The 22,479-nt window shown below is 35.7% G+C and overlaps 1 protein-coding gene across 1 annotated transcript in view; it reads right to left on the reverse strand.

The window, feature by feature from the left end:
- Positions 1-1,780: 1,780 nt before the first annotated feature.
- nvy (CBFA2/RUNX1 partner transcriptional co-repressor nervy) overlaps positions 1,781-22,479 on the reverse strand; it is a 115,052-nt gene continuing 94,353 nt past the window's right edge. Inside the window, exons 3-8 of the mRNA XM_067772778.1 lie at positions 4,212-4,852; positions 3,725-4,147; positions 3,304-3,660; positions 2,994-3,227; positions 2,830-2,937; positions 1,781-2,764 (exon numbers count right to left, since the gene is read on the reverse strand). Of these exons, the coding sequence (XP_067628879.1) occupies positions 2,555-2,764; positions 2,830-2,937; positions 2,994-3,227; positions 3,304-3,660; positions 3,725-4,147; positions 4,212-4,852 (1,973 nt within the window). The 3' untranslated portion in view covers positions 1,781-2,554. The remainder of the gene's footprint in view (positions 2,765-2,829; positions 2,938-2,993; positions 3,228-3,303; positions 3,661-3,724; positions 4,148-4,211; positions 4,853-22,479) is intronic.

The following is a 22,479-nucleotide window of genomic DNA, read 5'->3' on the forward strand; positions in this document are numbered from 1 at the left end:
GCACTCCCTCTGGTAGCTTTTTTCTCATCGCCAAGATGTTAAGGCATCGGCAGGCTATGCAGCCTGTGCCTATTGACTAAGGGGGCTTGGTTTTTCTGATCTCGGTAGGAGTGATGGTAACGTTCATGAAATTATGATAATATTTATGTACTATATATATATACTATATATACCACCATATATATACTATATATACCACCGATCTTTATGATTTTTTCAGACAACAATATCTGCTATACACGTAAGCACTTGGTAAAATTTGAAGCTTCTAGCTGTTAAAATGGGGCCGAGGTCGCAAAAAAAATTATATATATACTATATATACCATCATATATATATTATGGCGGCCACCGTGGTGTGATGGTAGCGTGCTCCGCCTATCACACCGTATGCCCTGGGTTCAACTCCCGGGCAGAGCAACATCAAAATTTTAGAAATAAGATTTTTCAATTAGAAGAAAATTTTTCTAAGCGGGGTCGCCCCTCGGCAGTGTTTGGCAAGCACTCCGGGTGTATTTCTGCCATTAAAAGCTCTCAGTGAAAACTCATCTGCTTTGCAGATACCGTTCGGAGTCGGCATAAAACATATAGGTCCCGTCCGGCCAATTTGTAGGGAAAATCAAGAGGAGCACGACGCAAATTGGAAGAGAAGCTCGGCCTTAGATCTCTTCGGAGGTTATCGCGCCTTACATTTATTTATTTTTTTATTTTATATATTATATATATCACCGATCTCTATGATTTTTTGACACAACAATATATACTATATACGTAAGCAATCGGTGAAATTTGAAGCTTATAGCTGTTAGAATGGGGTAGAATTTGAGAAAAGTTTCTTATCTGAAGAATCGGTTGTATGAGATATATACTATATATACAACCGATCGCTATGATTTTTTCAGACAACAATATATGCTATATACGTAAGCATTCGGTGAAATTTGAAGCTTCTAGCTGTTAAAATGGGGCTAAAATTGCGAAAATATATATATATATTATATATACCACCGTATATATACTATATATACCACCGATCGTTATGATTTTTTCAGACAACAATATATGCTATATGCGTAAGCATTCGTTGAAAGTTGAAGCCTCTAGCTCTTAAAATAGGGCAGTAATTATGAAAAGTTTCTTATCTGAACAATCGGTTGTGGGGATATATACTATATATACCACCGATCTCATCAATTTTTTCAGACAACAATATGTGCAATATACGAAAGTATGTGGTGAAGTTTGAAGCTTCAATCTGATAAATTTAGGAAGATGTGACAAAAATCCTCTTTTTCTGAAAAATCGGTTGCATGGACGATATATGCTATAGTGGTCCGATACCGTCGGTTCCGACAAATGCCTAATCGGACACCCAAATACGCCCGCTCACCAAATTTTATCAAGATATCTCAAAAATTGAGGGACTAGTTTGCATACAAACAGACAGACGGACAGACGGACATGGCTAAATCAACTCAGCTCTTCATCCTGATTATTTCGGTATACTTATTGGTGGGTCTATCTATTTTCCTTTAAGGACTTACAATTTTGGGATTCGTGACGAAATTAATATACCATTTCATTTTCATGAAAGGTATAATTACTGCAACTTACTTCTGCTCCTTCTTGGGTCATATTGTATCGAGTAACCCATCTCTGATTTCTGTCGTTGTTGCTTGTTTATGCGGGTTGCTAAAAGGACGAACAGTTTTGTAATGTGTACTTACGTTTCTTCGATTTTTAAAAATAAAGCAATATACAACATTTATAAAATTTGCATATAATGTTTTGGTTTTCAAGTTTTAATATTTATTCAGCGATAACATAAATTAATACATTTAAGATTATTTTAATATTGTAATATAATACGTAATAAATAAATTACTAAAATTACAGTATATTTGCTTTTTTGGGTTTTTCACATTTAATTTTATTATTTAAATTTTAGATTTACTACTTTTGATATTGGTTTGATATTTTATGTTTTTTTCTATAGAATTTTATATTTGGTGGATATTGAAGATTTTCAAAATTAAAATGCAAATATTTGATGGGTGCTTCGATTCTGTCTTAACCTGTTTGTAATTGTGCGTAATTGGTTTTCTTTTAAACAATTGAAGTTCGAAGACTTTCGTTTAAGTGAATTTGAAACATTAAAACTTTTCCCTCTTTTCACTACAAGGTGTGTTCTTTCGGTAGGTCGAAGCCGTCAGCCTTCATTCAAAATGGCGTTTTTTATGGAGAATAACACAAGGGCCCCCTCAAAGCCGATATCTGGGTATTGTTAATTGCTTTTATCCATGTATATATTTTTTAAAATCTATTTTGATTATGTTCAGATATTGCTGTGCTGATTCAATAAAATGTATAACTATATACTCCTTTTCGGCGTAAATGATTAACTCCTTACTTTAATTATTATTATTATTATTTTTTTTAATTATTTCTTTGCATACATTTAATGAATTTGTTGTATTCTAATAAATTTATATTTAGTTTTTAGTTTAATTTGACTAGCACAAGTATTTTTTCTTCGGCTTCATCATGCGAATGCGTCATTTGGAGCCGACTCCATTTGCTACAAGAGAACTAGGTGGCGGAGCACTGCCGCTTCCCGAGTTCAGCGGTTGCGGCACCTGAGCCGTTGGCTGACTTTGGTTGGGCGGTGATCTGCTAATGGAGCCACGCATAGTAGCCGAAAGTTGTATTCCCTGTGATACGGCATGCTTAGCAGAGAGGTCGGTTGAGCGTGTGGTGCCACAAATCTGTGAGAAAATAAGGAAAACACTTTCATTGATATCAGTTTAACTTAGTTTATGCGTTTATCCACCTGATGATGATGTTCCCAATCCTTATGCTGGCAGAATGCACCGCAATAACGCGCCAGATTACAACCAGAACATGTTTCTGTTGCTTTGCGTCCACAGTTCCAACAAGCCTTAAGGAAAAACAATTTTTCTTTTAACTACTATCTTCGATTGTTTTCATACTTACATTTTGCCCAGCGGTAATAGAAGGAGACTTATTATCCAACTCACGCTCGGCTGCCACTGCTACCGTCGCCACGCTCGCAGCAGTAGCGCCCGCAGTGTGTACGCCTCCAGAATGTCGACTCATTTCTACAAAGAACTTTTCCATGCGCAACCGCTCTTGGGCCATAACTTCAGATGCACGCGTTTCTGCTGCTACCACTGCACGTTGTATCTCAATCATTGCTTGACGTTTTACCTAATATGGGCATATACATATATACATAAGTAGGAAATGACCTCTTAGGGTGATATCATTCACTTTTAGATATTACCTGATTGACAGCTTCCTCGGCGTTGCGTTTAAATTCCGCCACCTTCTCCTCTGTTTGACGTCGTATTTCCACTAAAGAGGCAGAATTCATTTCCCCATAATTCGGTTGATGTGGCTCTACACCACGGTGTTGCAGGATGGTTATCGCTCGCTTGGTTTTATCTACCATTGCTGATATGCAATTGAGCATAGTGTGAATGTTTTTCCATTCTTCTTCACCGCCAAGTGCAGGGTTGCTGTTGCTAATACCGCTCGTACCGCCACTTGTAGATGGGTGACTTGACCGTGGTGCATGACGTTGCGCTCCAGATTCAGAACCAATATTTACACGTACATCACGATCTTCTCTGTGACTCGCCTAAAGTAAGTAATATTTGTATAGATTGAAATATGTATTTATCAAATATGAAATTAAGTCTTACTTTCTCCATAAGACTATTAAAAGTGTTCTCCGATTGAGTTACTGCCGATGCGCTACTGCTAGTTGCCGAATAATCAAAAATTGTTGGTTGAGTGACAAATCCAAGACGCCCATCTGTAGGTGCACTATTCAAATGCACCGTGTGTGCGTGCAAAGCACGTTTAGCAGGTGGATAAGCTGTCATATACTCATTCCAGTCTTGTACTCCATTGTGATGCTCCATTAAAGTGTCCGAAGCGCGACGTTTGAAGACTATGTTCGTGGTGTTGCTGACATTTGAAACCGCTGCCTGTGCTACAGCTGCCGCTGCTGCAGCTTGTGACGCTTCAATGTGTACAAACATATCACTATATTCGGCTAATGGCCCATGCGGGGAAAATTCCATTACAACATTCTCGTTGGTGGTAACATATTGGATGGGAGTCTAGGATTATGGAAAAAAAAAATATGTTTAATATATTAATTGAAACTAGACTATGGAAATTTACCTGATTGGTGGCGCGCGCAAGCTCGGCAATTTCTCGTTGCAACAAGGAAATGTGGTTTTTTAGTAATGGTATAACGTAGGGACGTAACGGCAAATTAATTATATCCTGCAATGTTTGGCGAAAGTCATCTATACTTATGTTGCCACTGACCAAAGATAGCACCAGCGCTCGTACCCTATCGCTCACTTCTGGATGAACCTCTTGAGCTAACTGTACCAGTGAGCCAAGAAACTTGCGTATTTTACTTAGAAGGCGAGTCTGTTCGGCATGCACAGCTGCTGCAGCTGCTGCCGCTGCTAGAGCGGCTTGTGTTGGTGGAGTGGGTAAGGGTGGAGGCGTTGTAGTTGTGGCGCCATTTACCACGGGTGAAGCACTAGCATTACGATTTGGTCGTGGAGGTGGCGGTGCCAAAGTAGATAGGTGAAGTTGCGGTGACATTGGTGAGCGTGGTGCAACAGCACGCGTACTCTCTGGAGAATCGGGCGTACAGCAACTACGCGTACCGTTCCCGTTTGGGTTCGAGCTGCTTGAATTAGAGTTGCTTATCCCGCTGCCACTGCTTGCTCCTGTGCAGCCGCTAGCTTGCGAATTGGTGATATTACTTGAATCTTTGTTGGATGAGGAATTCGATGTGGTATTCACTGGAAAGAGAAAAGGAAGAAAAAATTTCAGATAAATGAGAAGTGTTGTAATTAGTGGAAGTTTGTTATATTACTTTGTTAGGAAAAATGTTTTGCAAGCACCACAAAATAAACGAAAGGATAAGCGGCTACTGCCTCGCTATGATTCCCCCTTTAAACAATTATAAGCCTTACAAAATTTGGCCATCAGCTGCATCATAACCACCAATGCTGGTCAACTGGCTTAGAGAATTATAGTTGTACCGGTGGCTCTGTTTGCTTGTTGTGTTGGTATTGTTGCTGCCAGGTTTATCATATTCAACACTGTTCAGTACCCGAAACACGCACCTCCCATGTCCATCCAACAGTCTTTCGTGTATATCGTGTGATCATGCAACCGCAAATGCCGAGATTTGTGTTACGTTCCTTCTGCCATTGACGACGACTCAGTGATTTTACTACTGCTCATGTACTGCTGCTGTTGACCCGAAGGATAAATGCGTTGCTGTCTGGTAGAGCATGCGAAAGGACATGCCAGCAGCTGACACATCATAAATGCATTAGTTGCACATGAAGAAGGCATTTCGCTTCGCTGGCTAGCTGCATTGTTGTTTTGCACATTTCAACTATTTCTTGTTATTATCTTCCCGCACCCATTTTCACTTGCCACACAATACTTAATGCCAACTGACCAATGCAACAATTGCTCCTGCAACGTTGTTTTGTTTCTATATATTTATGCTTTTGGCGACACATCTTTATACATAACTACATACGTACAAGTATTGTGCTTTTGTGGAATGTGGCATGCCACACGAGAATCAGAAGGATAACGACAAGAGTGTGGCCATTAACCATTGCATTACAGCAATGTGTTGGTAGCGGGCAGCAACAGCACACAATTACTATGTGGTGCGGTATTTTGCGAACATGGCCAATAAATTAGTAACATTCTGAACAAATTGGACTTGCACACGAGATTTTTTATTCATTGTTGGAAATTCTCGAATGTCGATTTGGTTGTTGGAGGGTGTGATGGTTGTTAGTGTTGGTGTTGAAAGTACAACACGTGTTTAAGCATTTGTTACCAAATACATGATTGCATTTTGTTGGCATATGTTCGGACATGGAAAACTTTTAAGGATTTTCAGCAACTACAACAATTGACTAAATCGACACTCAGTGGGCGAGTGACAATCACGCTGTTATGAATACTAAAAACATGATTAACTTCTCATATTTTACATACCTTATGTAAATCGTCTATTTTCAAAACCGGCCATCTCCAAAATTTAAATTTTTTAAGCTAAGTATAACATTATATTCTAAAACATCTCCTGTATTTAATACTAAAATAATTTCTTAACAAAACCGGCCATATTCAAGACAAATTACTATATTTAAAATGCCCTTAGTTTCAAAATTGGCTATCTCCAATGGTGCCTTACGTTCAAAACTGGCCATATCCAACCGACCAATAGTAATTCGCAATTTTGTTATTCCGGCATATTCTGCATGTCACGACCAGCGTTGCCATAAGTGAAGATTGATCTTCAAAATTAAGATTTTTTTGTCAGAAATCTTCAAATAGTTTTTTAGATTTCCAAAAATTGCACTGAAAAAATCTTCATAATGAAGATTTCCATATGTATCTGCCAAAAAATGTTTCTTTCCGAATAGTTACAGGCTAAATTCCTTTATACCGCTACTATTTTTAAGCCAAACTCCATATCTATCACTGAACATTTTCGTAAGAGATATCTATGTACCTGACCTGTTTAAGACATAAGTTATATTTTTACTCAGTTGGGGGTTTCATAGCAAAATAAGGTGGCTCAACCCATAGCCAATAAAATTTTCTAAAAAACATTGGGTTTTCGATCAAAGTAACATGTTCGACACACCAATGCTTTATCTATTTCAAAGCTATTAAGTTTGAATTATGATAAGTAATCAATTATTTAGACGGTTTTTTAATTGGTAATGATTATTTTAAATTCTTTTCAGAAAAAAGTAATTATTATATAGTTTTGATTAAAAATAATCAAAAAATTATTATTTTTAATTGTTTTGATTGTTGCCGTTTCTTTTACCCAACTACTAACCTACCATTTCTTTTTATACTCAGCTGAGCAGAGCTCACAGAGTATATTAACTTTGTTCGCATAACGGTAATCCGTAATGGCATAAACTAATGGAGATAGATATAGACTACTATATATCAAAATTATCTGGGTGAAAAAAGAAATTCATTTAGTCATGTACGTCCGTCCGTCCGTCCGTAAACACGATAAATAAATGTAAGGCGCGATAACCTACGAAGAGATCTAAGGCCGAGCTTCTGTTCCAATTTGCGTCGTGCTCTTCTTGATTTTCCCTACAAATTGGCCGGACGGGACCTACATGTTTTATGCCGACTCCGAACGGCATCTGCAAGGCAGATGAGTTTTCACTGAGAGCTTTTCATGGCAGAAATACACCCGGAGCGCTTGCCAAACACTGCCGAGGGGAGACCCCGCTTAGAAAAATTTTCTTCTAATTGAAAAACCTTATTTCTAAAATTTTGATGTTGCTTTGCCCGTGGTGCCATCCCAGGGCATACGGTGTGATAGGCGGAGCACGCTACCATCACACCACGGTGGCCGCCGTAAACACGATAACTTGAGTAAATTTTGAGCTATCTTGATGAAATTTGGTACGTAGGTTCCTGGGCGCTCATCTCAGATCGCTATTTAAAATGAACGAAATCGGACTACAACCACGCCCACTTTTCCGATATCAAAAATTTCGAAAAGCGGTAAAAGTGCGATAATTCATTACCAAAGACGTATACAGCGACAAAACTTGGTACGTGCGTTGACCGTATGACTCAAAATAGAAAATTACTAAAATTTTGGACAATGGGCGTGGAACCGTCCACTTTTAAAAGAAGGAAATTTATAAGTTATGCAAGCTGTAATTTGGCAGTCGTTGAAGATATCATGATCAAATTTGGCAGGCGCGTTACTCCTATTACTATATATGTGCTGAATAAAAATTAGCAAAATCGGATGACTAACACGTCCACTTTAAAAAAAAAGATTTTAAAGTCAAATTTTAATAAAAATTTAATATTTTTACAGTATATAAGTAAATTATGTCAACAGTCAACTCCAGTAATGATATGGTGCAACAAAATACAAAAATAAAAGAAAATTTCAAAATGGGCGTGGCTCCGCCCTTTTTCATTTAATTCGTCTAGAATACTTTTAATGCCATAAGTCGAAAAAAAATTTACCAATCCCTGTGGCATTTCGTAGGAGCATAGATTCTATGACGATAACTGTTTTCCGTGAAAATGGGCGAAATCGGTTGAAGCCACGTTCAGTTTTTATACACAGTCCACCGTCTGTCCTTCCGCTCGGCCGTTAAGACTGTAACTTGAGCAAAAATCGGTATATCTTTACTAAACTTAGTTCACGTACTTATGTTAACTCACTTTATCTTGGTATAAAAAATGGCCGAAATCCGACTATGACCTCGCCCACTTTTTCGATATCGAACATTACGAAAAATGAAAAAAGGCCATAATTCTATACCAAATGTGAAAAAAGAGATGAAACATGGTAATTGGATTGGTTTATTGACGCAAAATATAAATTTAGAAAAAAATTTGTTAAATGGGTGTGACACCTACCATATTAAGTAGAAGAAAATGAAAAAGGTTTGCAGGGCGAAATCAAAAGCCCTTGGAATCTTGGCAGGTATTCTGTTCGTGGTATTACATACTTATATAAATAAATTAGCGGTACCCGACAGATGATGTTCTGTGTCACCCTGGTCCACATTTTGGTCGATATCTCGAAAACGCCTTCACATATACAGCCAAGGGCCCCTTGCTTTTAAAACCCTCATTAATAACTTTAATTTGATACCCATATCGTACAGCACACATTCGAGAGTCACCCTTGGTCCACCTTAATGGCGATATCCCGAAATGGCATCCACCTATAGACCTATGGTCCACTCCCTTTTAAAATACTTTTTAATACCTTCCATTTGAAACTCATGTCATACAAACATATTCCAGGGTTACCCTAGGTTCATTTTGCTAAATGAAAGCTCTAAGCTGAGTATGTAATGTTCGGTTAAACCCGAACTTAGCCTTCCTTACTTGTTGTTTATATGTTTAATTCCATAACCATTACTATGAATTAAATCCATAACCATTACGATTAGTAATCATTATCTAACATGTCTCATCTATTTACCAGATATGGAAATATTGGTTGTACAAAAGTTGAGAGTTTTTTAACGGATTGAGTCTATTAGAAGAATGGAAGAGGGTTTGCTTAAGAAATACTATATGAACATTTCAATAAGTTCTTATGGGGAAATAGATTTTGAGTTTATTCTTTAGGGATTTTTTAGATAAGTAGATTTTTTGACGTTCAATCAATTGTTTTATAATTTTTGATTGCACGTCCTAAAATCGGTCAGGAAATCAGTTCCTGTAAAAGAGCGATTAAAAATCATTTAGTGAAGATTTTTGGGTATAAAGAAGATTTTTTTGCTACCTAAATCTTCAAATGAAGTTTTTTTCTATAAAAATTAAGATTTTTCATCTCCTTCCTCTGGCAACACTGGTCAAGACGTATTTTGAGTCAATTATCTTTAGTCTGGTTTCGTTTGTGAACGTTTCATTTGAAAACAAATAATTTAAAAAGGGGAGTTCAGGATTTTGTGCAAATGGTCTAGCATCATTGTATTTGCACAATGGTGTAGTATTTTTACACAAAACGCCAAAAAGTTATACGGCTATGCATTTTCTACGTCATGGAAAATACCCAACATCAAAAGCCGTAGTTTTTTTTTCAATTTTGCATAGCAATTTAGCAACTGTCAAAAGAAAACAAAATATGCAAGACAAAAAGTTCTTCATGATCCGAAGCTTTCATTTGCTATGGCAACGCTTTCAACACCAAATGCACAAAAATTTGAACTTCCTTTGTGTGTTTCTCTGAATACTTATTTTTTGTTAAGTTTTGAAATAAAATTTAAAAATGTATACGTTTTACTTGTATTATTAGTTAATAAATGAGAGAATGTTTGGCTTTTACTTGCACCAATATAGGCCAAAGACATCGGCAGGTAATTTCAAAACCGACCATATCCATATCCGGCTAACTCCATAGCTTGGTTTTGTATTAGTAATATGTATTTATATTATCATCACAAACATAAAAATAATAAATACAAATTGTCATTGGTTTCTTATTTCGTGTTGCTATCAGTGACTGAAAACAATTTGCACTCAAGCGATAACGTTGTAACTGCCAAACCATTTCTAAAAATTTTAATAATGAGTTCTATTTGTCGCTAGTTCGCATATGCCATTAATCCAATCCACCATTTCGGAGCTATTGTGATTTAAAAAATGCGTTTCGATTACGGATCATAACACGTAATACGGGCCCTGATTAATCGCAAAAATGCGGACGGTTTTTAAGAATATAAACATATTTGAGTAACAAGAAACTAAATATGTCCAGTGGAGTGGCAGTTTTAATAGCCAGTAGAATACTAATAAATCCTTTTGTGTCAGAGATATGTCAACCGTAGTTTCGTGATGACTTTTAGAGTAGTTCCCGATATTTTCGGGGACATTACGGAATTTTTTAGGATTTTTGGTATAACATTCTAAGGTTTTATATAAAGGACCATACAATACAAGATATGTTCGACGTTATTTATGTTTTTATTTCGATATTGTTTTTAACCACTTTGTAACTATTTCGAAAAGGTTCAGTTCCCCCAACCCTGAAATCTTTTTAGAAATAGTCCTGATTAAATAGTAACGAAAATAGTCGCAAGATAAACTTTCGCTGGCATGCTTTTCAATGCAAAAATACAGTGCTTGCCAAACCAAGTAGGAAGAAATTAGTTAGTTAAAATTTTAGAGCTGTAGTCAAAGCAGCTGTTGTACTATGTAGCCCGGGATGTCTTCTTATTTCCCCAAAACACACTCTACACAGTGAGGCGAAAATACTCCCTATAAAAGAGAGAAAGTGAATAAATAGTTTCAGTTGAATACCTAGAAACCTGCACATCCCAAAAAATATCCGATTGAAGGGGCCCGCCTCCTAGAAACTTAAGAAGTAATCTCCGTTAGAACTATGAAGAAACCCGGTACTTATGAACACAGTCATTTGAAAATTATGAGCATGACAAGGCCCTCAGAAACATCCATAAATCCATCGGACCTCTATGCCAGGGACTGTCCGGTTAATACCGTCCTTAAAGATAAATACCCCAAACTTGCAGTTGAGGAAAGCAACCTCCCCAGGGGGACGCGCTTCACTCAAGCTCAGCTTCGAGCTGGATACTGTTATAGGTTAAACTCTTACTTATCCAGAATCAACCCTGACATACCCAAAGTATGTTAAGCTTGTAATGTATAACCCCATAACATCAACCATCTTTTCATTTGCAATGTGGATCCAACGCCTCTAACACCCTTATCTCCCTAGTCCAAACTTCAAGTTTGCTCGAACTCCCGTTGATGACAATAAGTGAGTGGTCGCACCTATTGCATGGGGCGAAGCACTGCTAAAACAACAACATCGAGCCGTTTGTATCCAAACTTTCGTAAATATTTATATTTATTTCTGTATATTGCTATATTGCATTTAAACAAAAAGTCTTCTCTCGATTTGCATATGTAATAGATTTCACGGGTAAAACAGATATAATATCAAGTTGAATAAAAGGGGGTTTAGCCTATCAAAACTTGTGGTACGCCGAATTTCCCTGCTTGACTAGACCAAACTTTTTTTTCGATGTAAGTGTAAACTGTGACAAATTCTTTTTAAAATGTTGGCCTCTGGAAAATGGAGAAAAGGCTAAAAGGCTTCACCAGTGTTTTTATCTTTTCTATGCAGAACTCAGATTTAAATCTCCCTATAAAGATCGATATTTGACGGTTTGATACTGATGTCAGTATTTAAGTTTTGCAAATGCAAATATGGATTGGAATTGAAACGAACTCTATTCTAATCATAAAAATAAATGTCCTGTATCATGTGATTTGGGTGGAACGATAATATTGCATACCACCCATATTCTAATTAATACACACTCTATCAAGTAATGCCAATGCAAATCAATGCGTGATTTTTATTTTTTCCCCAGAACTTTTTTAATTAACTAGGTTATTCTCTAAGTCCAGAAATTTTTTAGTCCACGAAAAATATTTGGTAAAGAGTGATTAACGTAATCTTGTGCTTTGGGTATCCTACGATGCGTACACAAACTTAATGGAAGGGAACTTATATAACGACCAAAGAAACGAGGCTTGAACTTCTTAGTTAAAATTCTTGCTTTAAACTTTGACATGGTTGGGCTATCATCACAGATTTTGAAAAAAAGTATGTATTAACACAAATATGTAAATCTAAAATTAAGAAAACTTATTTAAGGAAAACATGTTTTCGAGCTGCATCAATTTTGTTGTTTAGTGAAATTGATATCCTAGAAAGTTATGTAAATTTTAAACATTGTTGTAAAGCAATTTCGAATTAAACTACAAACAGCTGAGGCTTCTTCAAATCGACGAATGAAAATGGCATGTAAAGAAAAGAAGTGGGGGTAAAGTAGTTAGAAAAGTTGACGACAGGATATTCTCGCAAATTGTACAATAAACTTTTGTCCTTACACGCACACCCACACATACAAGCCAAATACATGCAAACAAATATATCCGTTAGTATGGCTGGATTTAAGCAACTGATAGCAACAATGATGAATGTACATACATACATATGTATTTCAGAAACCAACAACTATGTATGATCCATCATATTCGTTGACATTTGCCCACTTCAGCTTGAATGTTTCTTGTCGATCGCAAATTCAAGCCCACCTGCTGCTCACTTATTGGTGTTATTGTAATATTCTCATAGACAACATATACCCTCTTTTCTTTATACATACATAGCTAGTACAAACAAGAGGGTATATTATGTATGAATATACTAGTCAAATTGGATTATATACGTAACATTAATGCATAAATGTGTCTGTGGATGTAATAGTGATACAAATAGTGATACAAATTTTTCAATTTTTGCTTTTTCGGGATTTCGGACAAGGTGTTTCCAAGGCTCGAAATTTCCAAGGATAAAAATTTCAAGAAAAAAATTGGGATGATCTTAGCATTTTAAACACCTTTTCCTGCGAGTTTTGTCTTAGTAACACCAAAATTCAAAATCCAAAAATTATTAGATATATACTTATGTACATATAACAGACCAGCAGGGTATGATTGAAATATTAAAAAAATATATATGTATATCTAATTTCGCTCTTTTGCACATTGGTATATTATTTTTGAAAATGGCTTCAAAGCTGATAACTATTATCCGATAATGTCGGAAGAATTATTTATTTTAGTATAATACTCTAGCATAGTATTGTAAAATAAGTTTTTGTGTGAGTTTTGGTTCTTCACGTTCTTCACAAAAACCGTTTATGGTATGATATCGAAAGTAAAATTTTGCATAATATACTGTCTTTTATTTACTAAGCTGAGAATTCGAAAATGCCTCTCAGCAAAATTTTTCAGGACATCCAATCTAAGAATTTGTTTGGAGAATACCACATTGGCTTTAAAGCTTGGCTGAGATGGATCTTTTCAAACCGTCAGCCAAGAAGGCAAATAAGTTAATAACAGCAGCTGTCAAAAAAGTTGCAACTAAATTTAGAACCGAACAATTTAAACAGAGCCGCTATAACCCCTATAAACTTATAGCACTTTTGTTTTGTCATTCTCTGGAAAAATTATAATAGGCATTAGTAAATAATAAAATCCGAGAATCTCGAGGTAGTCCCGAGAATTTTTTGGTACATAAAAATCACGGGATGCCGGGATTCAAATCCCTAGTAATATAGTTAATGTGGGTGTAGGTGGATATGAGGTTTTCTGCGGTGTGAGCTGCGTTCACTTGGCTGCTCTACTGCTACGTTGGCCTACAGAGGACAATTTGCTGTGCAAACAAAGCAAATCGAGATAAACGAACCGCGTTATAACAACAACAGCAACAACAAGACAAGAGCAATACATAGAGTAAAAGCACAAACAAAAGGCGATGTGAATAGGCAACAAAACCAATTGTTAAACACCAGCAGCGGCACACGACAGAAACATTGAATGACGACATATGTATCCCAAACTTGGAGCACTTTAAACTTGACTCTTCTTATACTACATACCTACATATACATATACGTATTTTGTATGGCTTGAAACTTCTAAGAATTTGGTTGGACGTCAAATTTGACTAATTGTTAAGAACATATTTGCAGGTCCACACCAAAACGGAACATTTACGCCCTGAGTAATTTCAAGTGAATTGAGAAAGTTTAGTTCACTATGGATTTCTAATCAATGTTGTTTATTCATGTATTGAATAAATTTTCTTAAATGTTAATAAATATGCCACTTCAACCGTTCACAGGCTTATATTAGCTTCACTTGTATGTATGTAACTCTCTAGGTTAAGTGCGCAAAGGAGAGTTAAAAATAACACATAAAAGAATGAAGTGTGGTTCCAACACTTTTCGGAGTAATATTCAAACTAATTTTGGTGTATTTTCGAATTTAGCACAAAAATAGTGCAATGCGAAAAAGTTACATAGGTATTATTGTATATTATTACACTTTTCGGAGTGATATTTAACCTAATTTTGGAGTCAACGCTCTTGTCGTTGTATTGAGTAATGACAGATGTAAAGAGCAAGCCGCAGTGGTGTGGTGGAAGCGTGATTCGCTTTTCAAGCCGAAAGTCCTGGGTTCAAATTCCGGCCGAAGCAACTACAATAATCTTTTTTTTATTATTATTTAAATTCTATTTTAAGAATAGCTATTTTTCAACACTTCTTGGGGACGAAATTCACACTATTTTGGTTTTTATATAGAACAACACCACAAAGTGCGGTTTTGGCACCAACATTTTTTTGTGTGAAATAAATATACATAGTTTATAAAAACTAGAAAATACGCTTTTATAGTATATGAAAGTAAATAAAGTTATAAAAAATTCAATCAAAACACTGCCGAGGGGCGACCCCGCTTAGAAAAATTGTCTTCTAATTGAAAAACTTTATTTCTAAACTTTTTGATGTTGCTTTGCACGGGGTTTGAACCCAGGGCATCCGGTGTGGTAGGCGGAGCACGCTACCATCACACCACGGTGGCCGCCTATCCAAAGAAATAGTTTTCAAAATAAGTTTAAGACAATGAACGAAAAATATTAGTATTATTGTGAACAAGTATGGAAGTCTAAGTTCGGGTGAAACCAAACATTACATACCCAGCTGTACACTTGAAATGCTGTTGTTGTTTGTTTTGTGTGCTGAAGGCAAGATGCACAAGTGGCGTAGCTTCATAGACGCGTAAAAGATATGACATGTAGCTACGATTTCTCTACGCCTCAAGATCTGCACACGAAGCTACTTTCGAGCGTTGCTACAAATTGCAAAAAATTATTGAAAAATATAAGAAATTTAATTTCTTCAGGTATATTTGTCCCCGAAACCAAAGGAAAACAGGTATTAAAAGTTGTTTGCATCCCCGTGCCTTTGTAAATTATGAAAGGCAACTTTACACCACCGCGGACTAGATAAAAAAGTGATTTCTAGTTTCCAACACTTTTTAGCCTTTTAATCGCTTCAACAATGTCCAACAAAGCTTTTGTGATGTTGAATACTCTTTTTCGCTTTGGTAATATACCTTTCACGTACTTTTGTTAACTAAAATTCTATTTTCTAACTAATTACACAAATTTGGGTTAAAAAAAAATGTAAGCAAACATCTTGTTCTTCTTTTTTTCAAGGTTACGTACGCTCAGCTACCAACATTGCTGTACGCTTAGCTACATGAAGCTTTCATGCTTTGTTGCTTTCATGCAGCTTACGCGTCGTGTGCAGCTCTCCATTCAAGTACATGTGTTCGACATCAAAGCGTACAGATTTCGCCTGCAGCGTCTAATACGCGTCTAAGACGCATAGCCCCGTGTGCACCTTGCCTAATAGTGTTACAAGGCTGCGCAATAATACATATACATAATTTTCGTTTAAAAGAAGCAAAAAGGATACAGGGGCTAACACCAATAACCTTGAGCGGGTAATAATGCAGTTTTCTTTCAGATATGGGAATTCCCCTACTGTTTATTTTAAAATAAAGATATAACAGAACAATAAAAATACGATTGGTACAAAACCATTTTTCGCTAAGATTTTTGCTTTTATTATTTTTGCTACGACCCTTTTTAAAGTAATTTATATAAAAGCGGGCATGGTCCTTAACCAATCTTATTCATATTTCCTGCTATAAGGAAAATATGTGTACCCAATTTTGTTAAGATATGTAAATTTTTTTTCGAGTTATGGCTCCCTAAACATTGAAAATTCCTTAGACGAAAAAGGGGCGGTGCAACACCCATTTTCAATTTTAGTGTTTTCCAATTAAATGTTATAATTCAGTTTAGAAAGTAAAATTCTATTGATACAAAGCTCTTTTTCACTAAGATATAGCTTATTATTTTCGTCTACGACCCTTTTAAAAATCTTTTATATAAAAGTGGGCGTGGTCTTTGGTCGATCTCGTTCATTTTTCCTAGAAATAATTCCTGCTATAGGGGAAATTTTTGTACCCAACTCTATTACGATCCGTTAATTTTTCTTCGAGTTATGGCTCCCGAAACATAGAAAATTGCTTAGTCATAAAAGGGGCGGTGCCACGCCCATTTTTGTAAATTTGAGGTTTTTCCTATTTCTTGTTATAAATCCACTTGGGAAATTAAATACCATTGATATAAAGTTCTTTTTGCAAAGATATAGCTTATTTTATTCGTCCATGACCCCTTTAAAAATCGTTTATATAAAAGTAGGTGTAGTCCTTAACCGATTTCGTTAATTTTTCTTCAAAGCATTCCTTATAGTAAATGTAACCTTTCTGCCGAATTTTGTTACGATAGGTTTAACGATTTTTGATTTATGATTAATAATATTCGTAAAATTGATTTTATCACAAGTGGACGGTGCCACGCCCATTTTAAACAATTTTTTCAAATTTTTATCAAGAGTGTCAGTATCGGTCTACACGTCAAATTTCAACATTCTAGGTGTATTATTTACTAAATAATCAAGTTTTTTGTGCTTTCCAAAATGTTATATATATAAAAAGTGAAATTGGTTATCATCCGATTTCGCTCATTTTCAATACCAATCTATTCTGGGCCCAGATAAGCTCGTGTACCAAACTTGGTGAAGATATCTCAATATTTACTCAAGTTATTGTGTTAACGGGCAGACGGACGGACATGTCTCAATCAAATTTTTTTTCGATACTGATGATTTTGATATATGGAAGTCTATATCTATCTCGATTCCTTTATACCTGCACAACCAACCGTTATCTAATCAAAGTTATAATACCCTGTGTAAAAGTACTGCGGGTATAAAAAAACGTGTGCGATTTGTGCCATATTTTTCGCATATCGAGCGCCCGACACTTTTTTCACAATAATACTAGTATTTTTCGTTCATTATTGGTTTAAAGTTATTTTGAAAATAATAACGTTCGATATAATTTAAAAGCGATTTATATTTTTTTATTTGTATTATGTTAATTTGTTCGCACTTTATTATGTATCTTCTTTATCTATAAACATTATAAAATAAAGTCGCTAAACGACATGTACGCACATCACTTCATACAGAATGCTCCGATTTTAAAACGGTTTTTTTGCATTTGAAAACTTAACTACGTGCAATGGATATTGTCAATATAATTTGAAGACGTATATTATAGGGGCGTGAGAAATTGACAAAATGTAGTAAAAAATTATAAAATTTTTGTTTACACAGCTAAAACTCATAAACGGATGGATGGATTTGAAAAATTTTACTTTGCAGTAAAACTTTGAAATATTTACCTTCGTTCTGCATAAAGAAAAAAAATACTTTATTCCTTTCTTATATCAGCCAAATTGTTTAAAAAAAGTAACATTTTTACCAAAAAATGCGTGCATGTGGTTGTTCGATGTTAACTGTGCGCGCAAATTGCTTTTGAGTGAGGCATGATGCGACTCATACGTACATACATAGCATTCGCTGCGTTATTTAACTTCGGTCGTAGGTTTATAGGCATGTATGGATGTACATATGTTATGTCCCTTTGAATGCTTAAACCTTTAAAATTACGCAACGGATTTTGATGCACTTTTTTTAATAGATAGAGTGATTGAAGATTGTATAATAACATCCATTAAATAGTGGAGAAATACTGTTATTTTTGAAGTTTCTAATGTGATGTATATATGGGGTATTCCATCCCATTTCGACCAATTTTGAACCCGACCGCTTTAGAATTGGCTGAAAGTTTTTCTTCTTTTTCTAGCTTTCGAAAGACGTTTTTCAGAAGTTTTTCAAATTTTTTCATCCAACTCAAAAAAAGTAATGGATTTAAAAAAAAACACCGTTTTTGTTTTCAAAATGCTATAACTTTTTCAAAAATTGACCGTTTGGGATCTTTTTTTTTTTTTAAATTTGTTTTTAAATTTACTTTTCGGAAAAAATTCAAAAAAAGTTTTTTTTGCAATTGTTTTTGTTTTTATCGGACTATTGATAAATGATTCAAGGATCGGTGTTTTTTTCAAAATGCTATAACTTTTTCAAAAATTGACCGTTTGGAATCATTTTTTTTAATATATGCTTTTAAATGTACTTTTCGGAAAAAAAAACAAAAAAAATTTTGAAGTTTTTTTTCAATTAAATAAAAAAAAAAAAAAATTCTCGTCCCACTCCGGGATTAGTGGGGATGATTGCAGAATTGATTGAAGTTTTTTATGAGAAAAAAAGGGCGAAATTCGAAAAACTGAAAAATTACAAAAAAAAAACTTTAACATTTTTTTCGAATTTTTTCCGAAAAGTACATTTAAAAACAAATTTAAAAAAAAAGATCCCAAACGGTCAATTTTTGAAAAAGTTATAGCATTTTGAAAACAAAAACGGTGTTTTTTTAAAAATTCATAACTTTTTTTGAGTTGGATGAAAAAAATTGAGAAACTTCTGAAAAACGTCTTTCGTAAGCTAGAAAAAGAAGAAAAACTTTCATCCAATTCTAAAGGGGTCGGGTTCAAAATTGGTCGAAATGGGATGGAATACCCCATATATAAAAGAAAGTGGTGTTAGTTACACTATATGTATATAACTCAAGAACGGATGAACACATTTCGCTGAAAATTGGTGAAGGAGTAGCTTGGGTACCAGGAGACAGACATAGGATACTTTTCATCCCGTTCTGGATAGGATCTTGAGATTAAAACGTGTACCTGGTTAATCCTGGGACATGTTTGTACAATATGGGCATCAAATGGAAGCTGTTTACGAGTACTTTGATACCGGGTATTTTTCGTACCCGTGGGTGACTAGGGTCTCGAGATATAGGCGAAAACGTGGACGCGGGTACCCCAAGAATATGTTTATAGAATATGGATAACATATGAAAGCTGTTGATGAGTTCTTTAGTACAGGGTAGTTTTCATACCTATTGGTGACTAGGGTCTCGAGATATAGGCCAAAACATGGGCCAGGGTAACACTAGGATGTGTTTATACATTATGGGTATCAAATTGAAGCTGTTGATGTATGATTTAGTACAGAGTAAATTACTCTACCGCTGGGTGACTAGGGTCTCGAGATATAAGCCAAAACGTGGACCCGGGTGCCCCTAGAATGTGTGTGTAATATGGATATCAAATGAAAGCTGTTGCTGAGAGCTTTAAAGTGATTTTCATTGTGATATTCGATTTAGTCGCATCAACCTGACAAAACTGATAAATATGCATGCGAAGCCGATATAAAGACATGAATTAATAATAACCACATACCTATTTACATACGTCCTATTCGAATTGCCTGAAATTTGGTATATAAATTTGCCTATATTAGTATTTACGATCCATTATTCCGGGAAGTAGACCAGAGACGGGCTGGGAATGGGATTAGGACTAGGACTGAGACTGAGACTTGCAGTCGGACTGGGACTCGGAATGGGACTGGAACAAAATACATACCACCCTCTGGGACTGGCAATAAGGGATGAAGAAGAATTGGAAGAACTTGAGAGAAGAGAAAAGAGGGAAGGAGACTGAGAAAGAGATAGAGTGAGACGAAGATAGCGATAGATGAAGCGAAAAAGCGAAGGGAGGAGTGAATAAAAGGATTAAGAAAAAGTGAAGAGGGGAGGGGGGGGGGGGGCAGAGTTAGACGGAAAAAGCTTATTAAAATGTATGCAGATGGACCAAATTTAGGGCAGAACACCGTCTGACGGGTATGCTAGTTTCATATAAATCTAGCCAAATAATTTAAAAAGATGTTACAACCAACAAAATTCTGAATAGAAAAAAATTTAAACTTAAACCTGAACACCTAACTACGTACTTTGTTTTTGTAAACACTTTCTGTATCAGTGTTGGCGGCCGCCGTGGTGTGATGGTAGCGTTCTCCGCCTACCACACCGAAGACGCTGGGTTCACGCCACGGGCAACGTCAACATTTTATAAACAAGTTTTTTCAATTAAACATAATAAAAATTTTCTAAGCGGGTCGCCATGTGTAGGAAAAATTAAAAAAGGAGTACGATGCATATTGGAAGAGAAAATTGGCCTAAAATCTCTTCGGAGGTTATCGCATCTTACATTTATTTATTTTGTGTATCAGTAATAAAAATCAAGCATTTGCTTATATTTGCTCATTATTTCCAATAAAACAAAAGAAAGTATTAATCTCTTAGGTGACTTTTTTTTGCCGTGGGTTGCTGCCTGTTTATGCTACAGTGTAGTGAGTTCACTTACTCTTACACATGCTGTAGTCCATACAGAATACTAAAACTATGCACTACTCCTGCATTAACATTGTACCAGAGCTGGTAGAATCAAGTACAACTACCATTACGGTTACAAATACTCAGTAATTGAAAACACCAATTACCAAGTATAAGTATATTTTATTGGTAATTGATATTCAACGCCCGCATTTTCAATTATTTGAAACTAAAAATTTTGGTCAGAAAAAAAAATATTCATCGCTAAACAGAAAGAACAATTCACAATATTGCAAAATTAAACCTCTTTTTGTTATATAGTAGCCATTTTATTTTTCATAATTAGGCCGGATTAACCCTTAACAGGGCCCTTTTTCACGTCCGTTTCCTTCTTTTTTCGATTAAAAAATACAAACTTATATCTTTCATAAAAATGTTACTGTTACAATGTAATAATATCAATAAAATTGCTATCTCCATTTTAAACATGTCGTTTTCACATTTGTTTTCGGCTTATTCATCAATTATATCATCAATATCGATTTTGTTCAATAAATCTGACTTAATGCAAATTATACCTAACATTTCGAGTCGCTCTTGCGAGAAGGATCGTTCGGCAGAACAATTTGTGATCATTAATGTTAAAAAAATCCGATGAGTTATTTCTGTGTTAGGAAATACATCGGCTAATTGGCGGCCACCGTGGTGTGATGGTAGCGTGCTCCGCCTACCACACCGGATGACCTGGGTTCAAACCCCGGGCAAAGCAACATCAAAAAAAAAATGTTAGAAATAAGGTTTTTCAATTAGAAGAAAGCTGTCTGCCTTGCAGATGCTGTTCGGAGTCGGCATAAAATCATGTAGGTCCCGTCCGGCCAATTTGTAGGGAAAATCAAGAGGAGCACGACGCAAACTGGAAGAGAAGCTCGGCCTTAGATCTATTCGGAGGTTATCGCGCCTTACATTTATTTATTTTTTTTTTTTTAATTGAACTTCCATTAGCATCTTATACAAATGACTATGACTTTTTTGTGCATCAGTGTATCTGGAGTTCACCAAACTTTGGAATTGTTTCATTTCATTGAAAAATTCTTCCAAATCTCTAGAATAAAAACAAACTAAGTTATTTATAGCTTCGTGGAGGTCTCCATCACTTAGAGAAAAGTTGATGAGAAATGCAAATCTCTCTGAAACTTCCATATATAGACTTTCGCACGTCGTTTGATTTCACTGTGAAGATTTTCGATGATTTCGAGGAAACCTTTTGTCCTAAAATCATTGCCAGGCGAAAATTCTACTTCTGGAGCATTTCCATCATTAGGTCGTTTTTTTCTACGGCGAGTACGTTTTACGATTTCTGTATAACCTACACCTTATATGTACACTTATGTACAAGTCAACGAAGAACATTCCACAAATATAACCAGGGGTGAAGAGATACTCACGCACACACATGTGTCATCAGCCGAAGTAGTTACTCACACATACACACGCATACACTACAAATATACATTTATATAGCTGGTAACCAAGCATGACTTACAACTGTTTGCGAAATTACTAGACCTTAGGAGAGATGGGTGAATGAGAAAACAGAGATTATAAAAGCAGCGAAAGCTGAAGAATCAGTAATCAGTTTGATTTAACCCCGCTTTTGTGAAGTACGCGTACAAGTACAATGTGACTAGTCCCAAAGTAGACTAAATAAAGACCATATTTCCATACTGAATATTGGAGTTATTTATTCAACAGTTCAGAGATACGAACGTTAGCAGAAGGTCCA

This window comes from Eurosta solidaginis, chromosome 3 (genome assembly GCF_040869045.1).
Source record: "Eurosta solidaginis isolate ZX-2024a chromosome 3, ASM4086904v1, whole genome shotgun sequence".
NCBI lineage: Eukaryota > Metazoa > Arthropoda > Insecta > Diptera > Tephritidae > Eurosta > Eurosta solidaginis.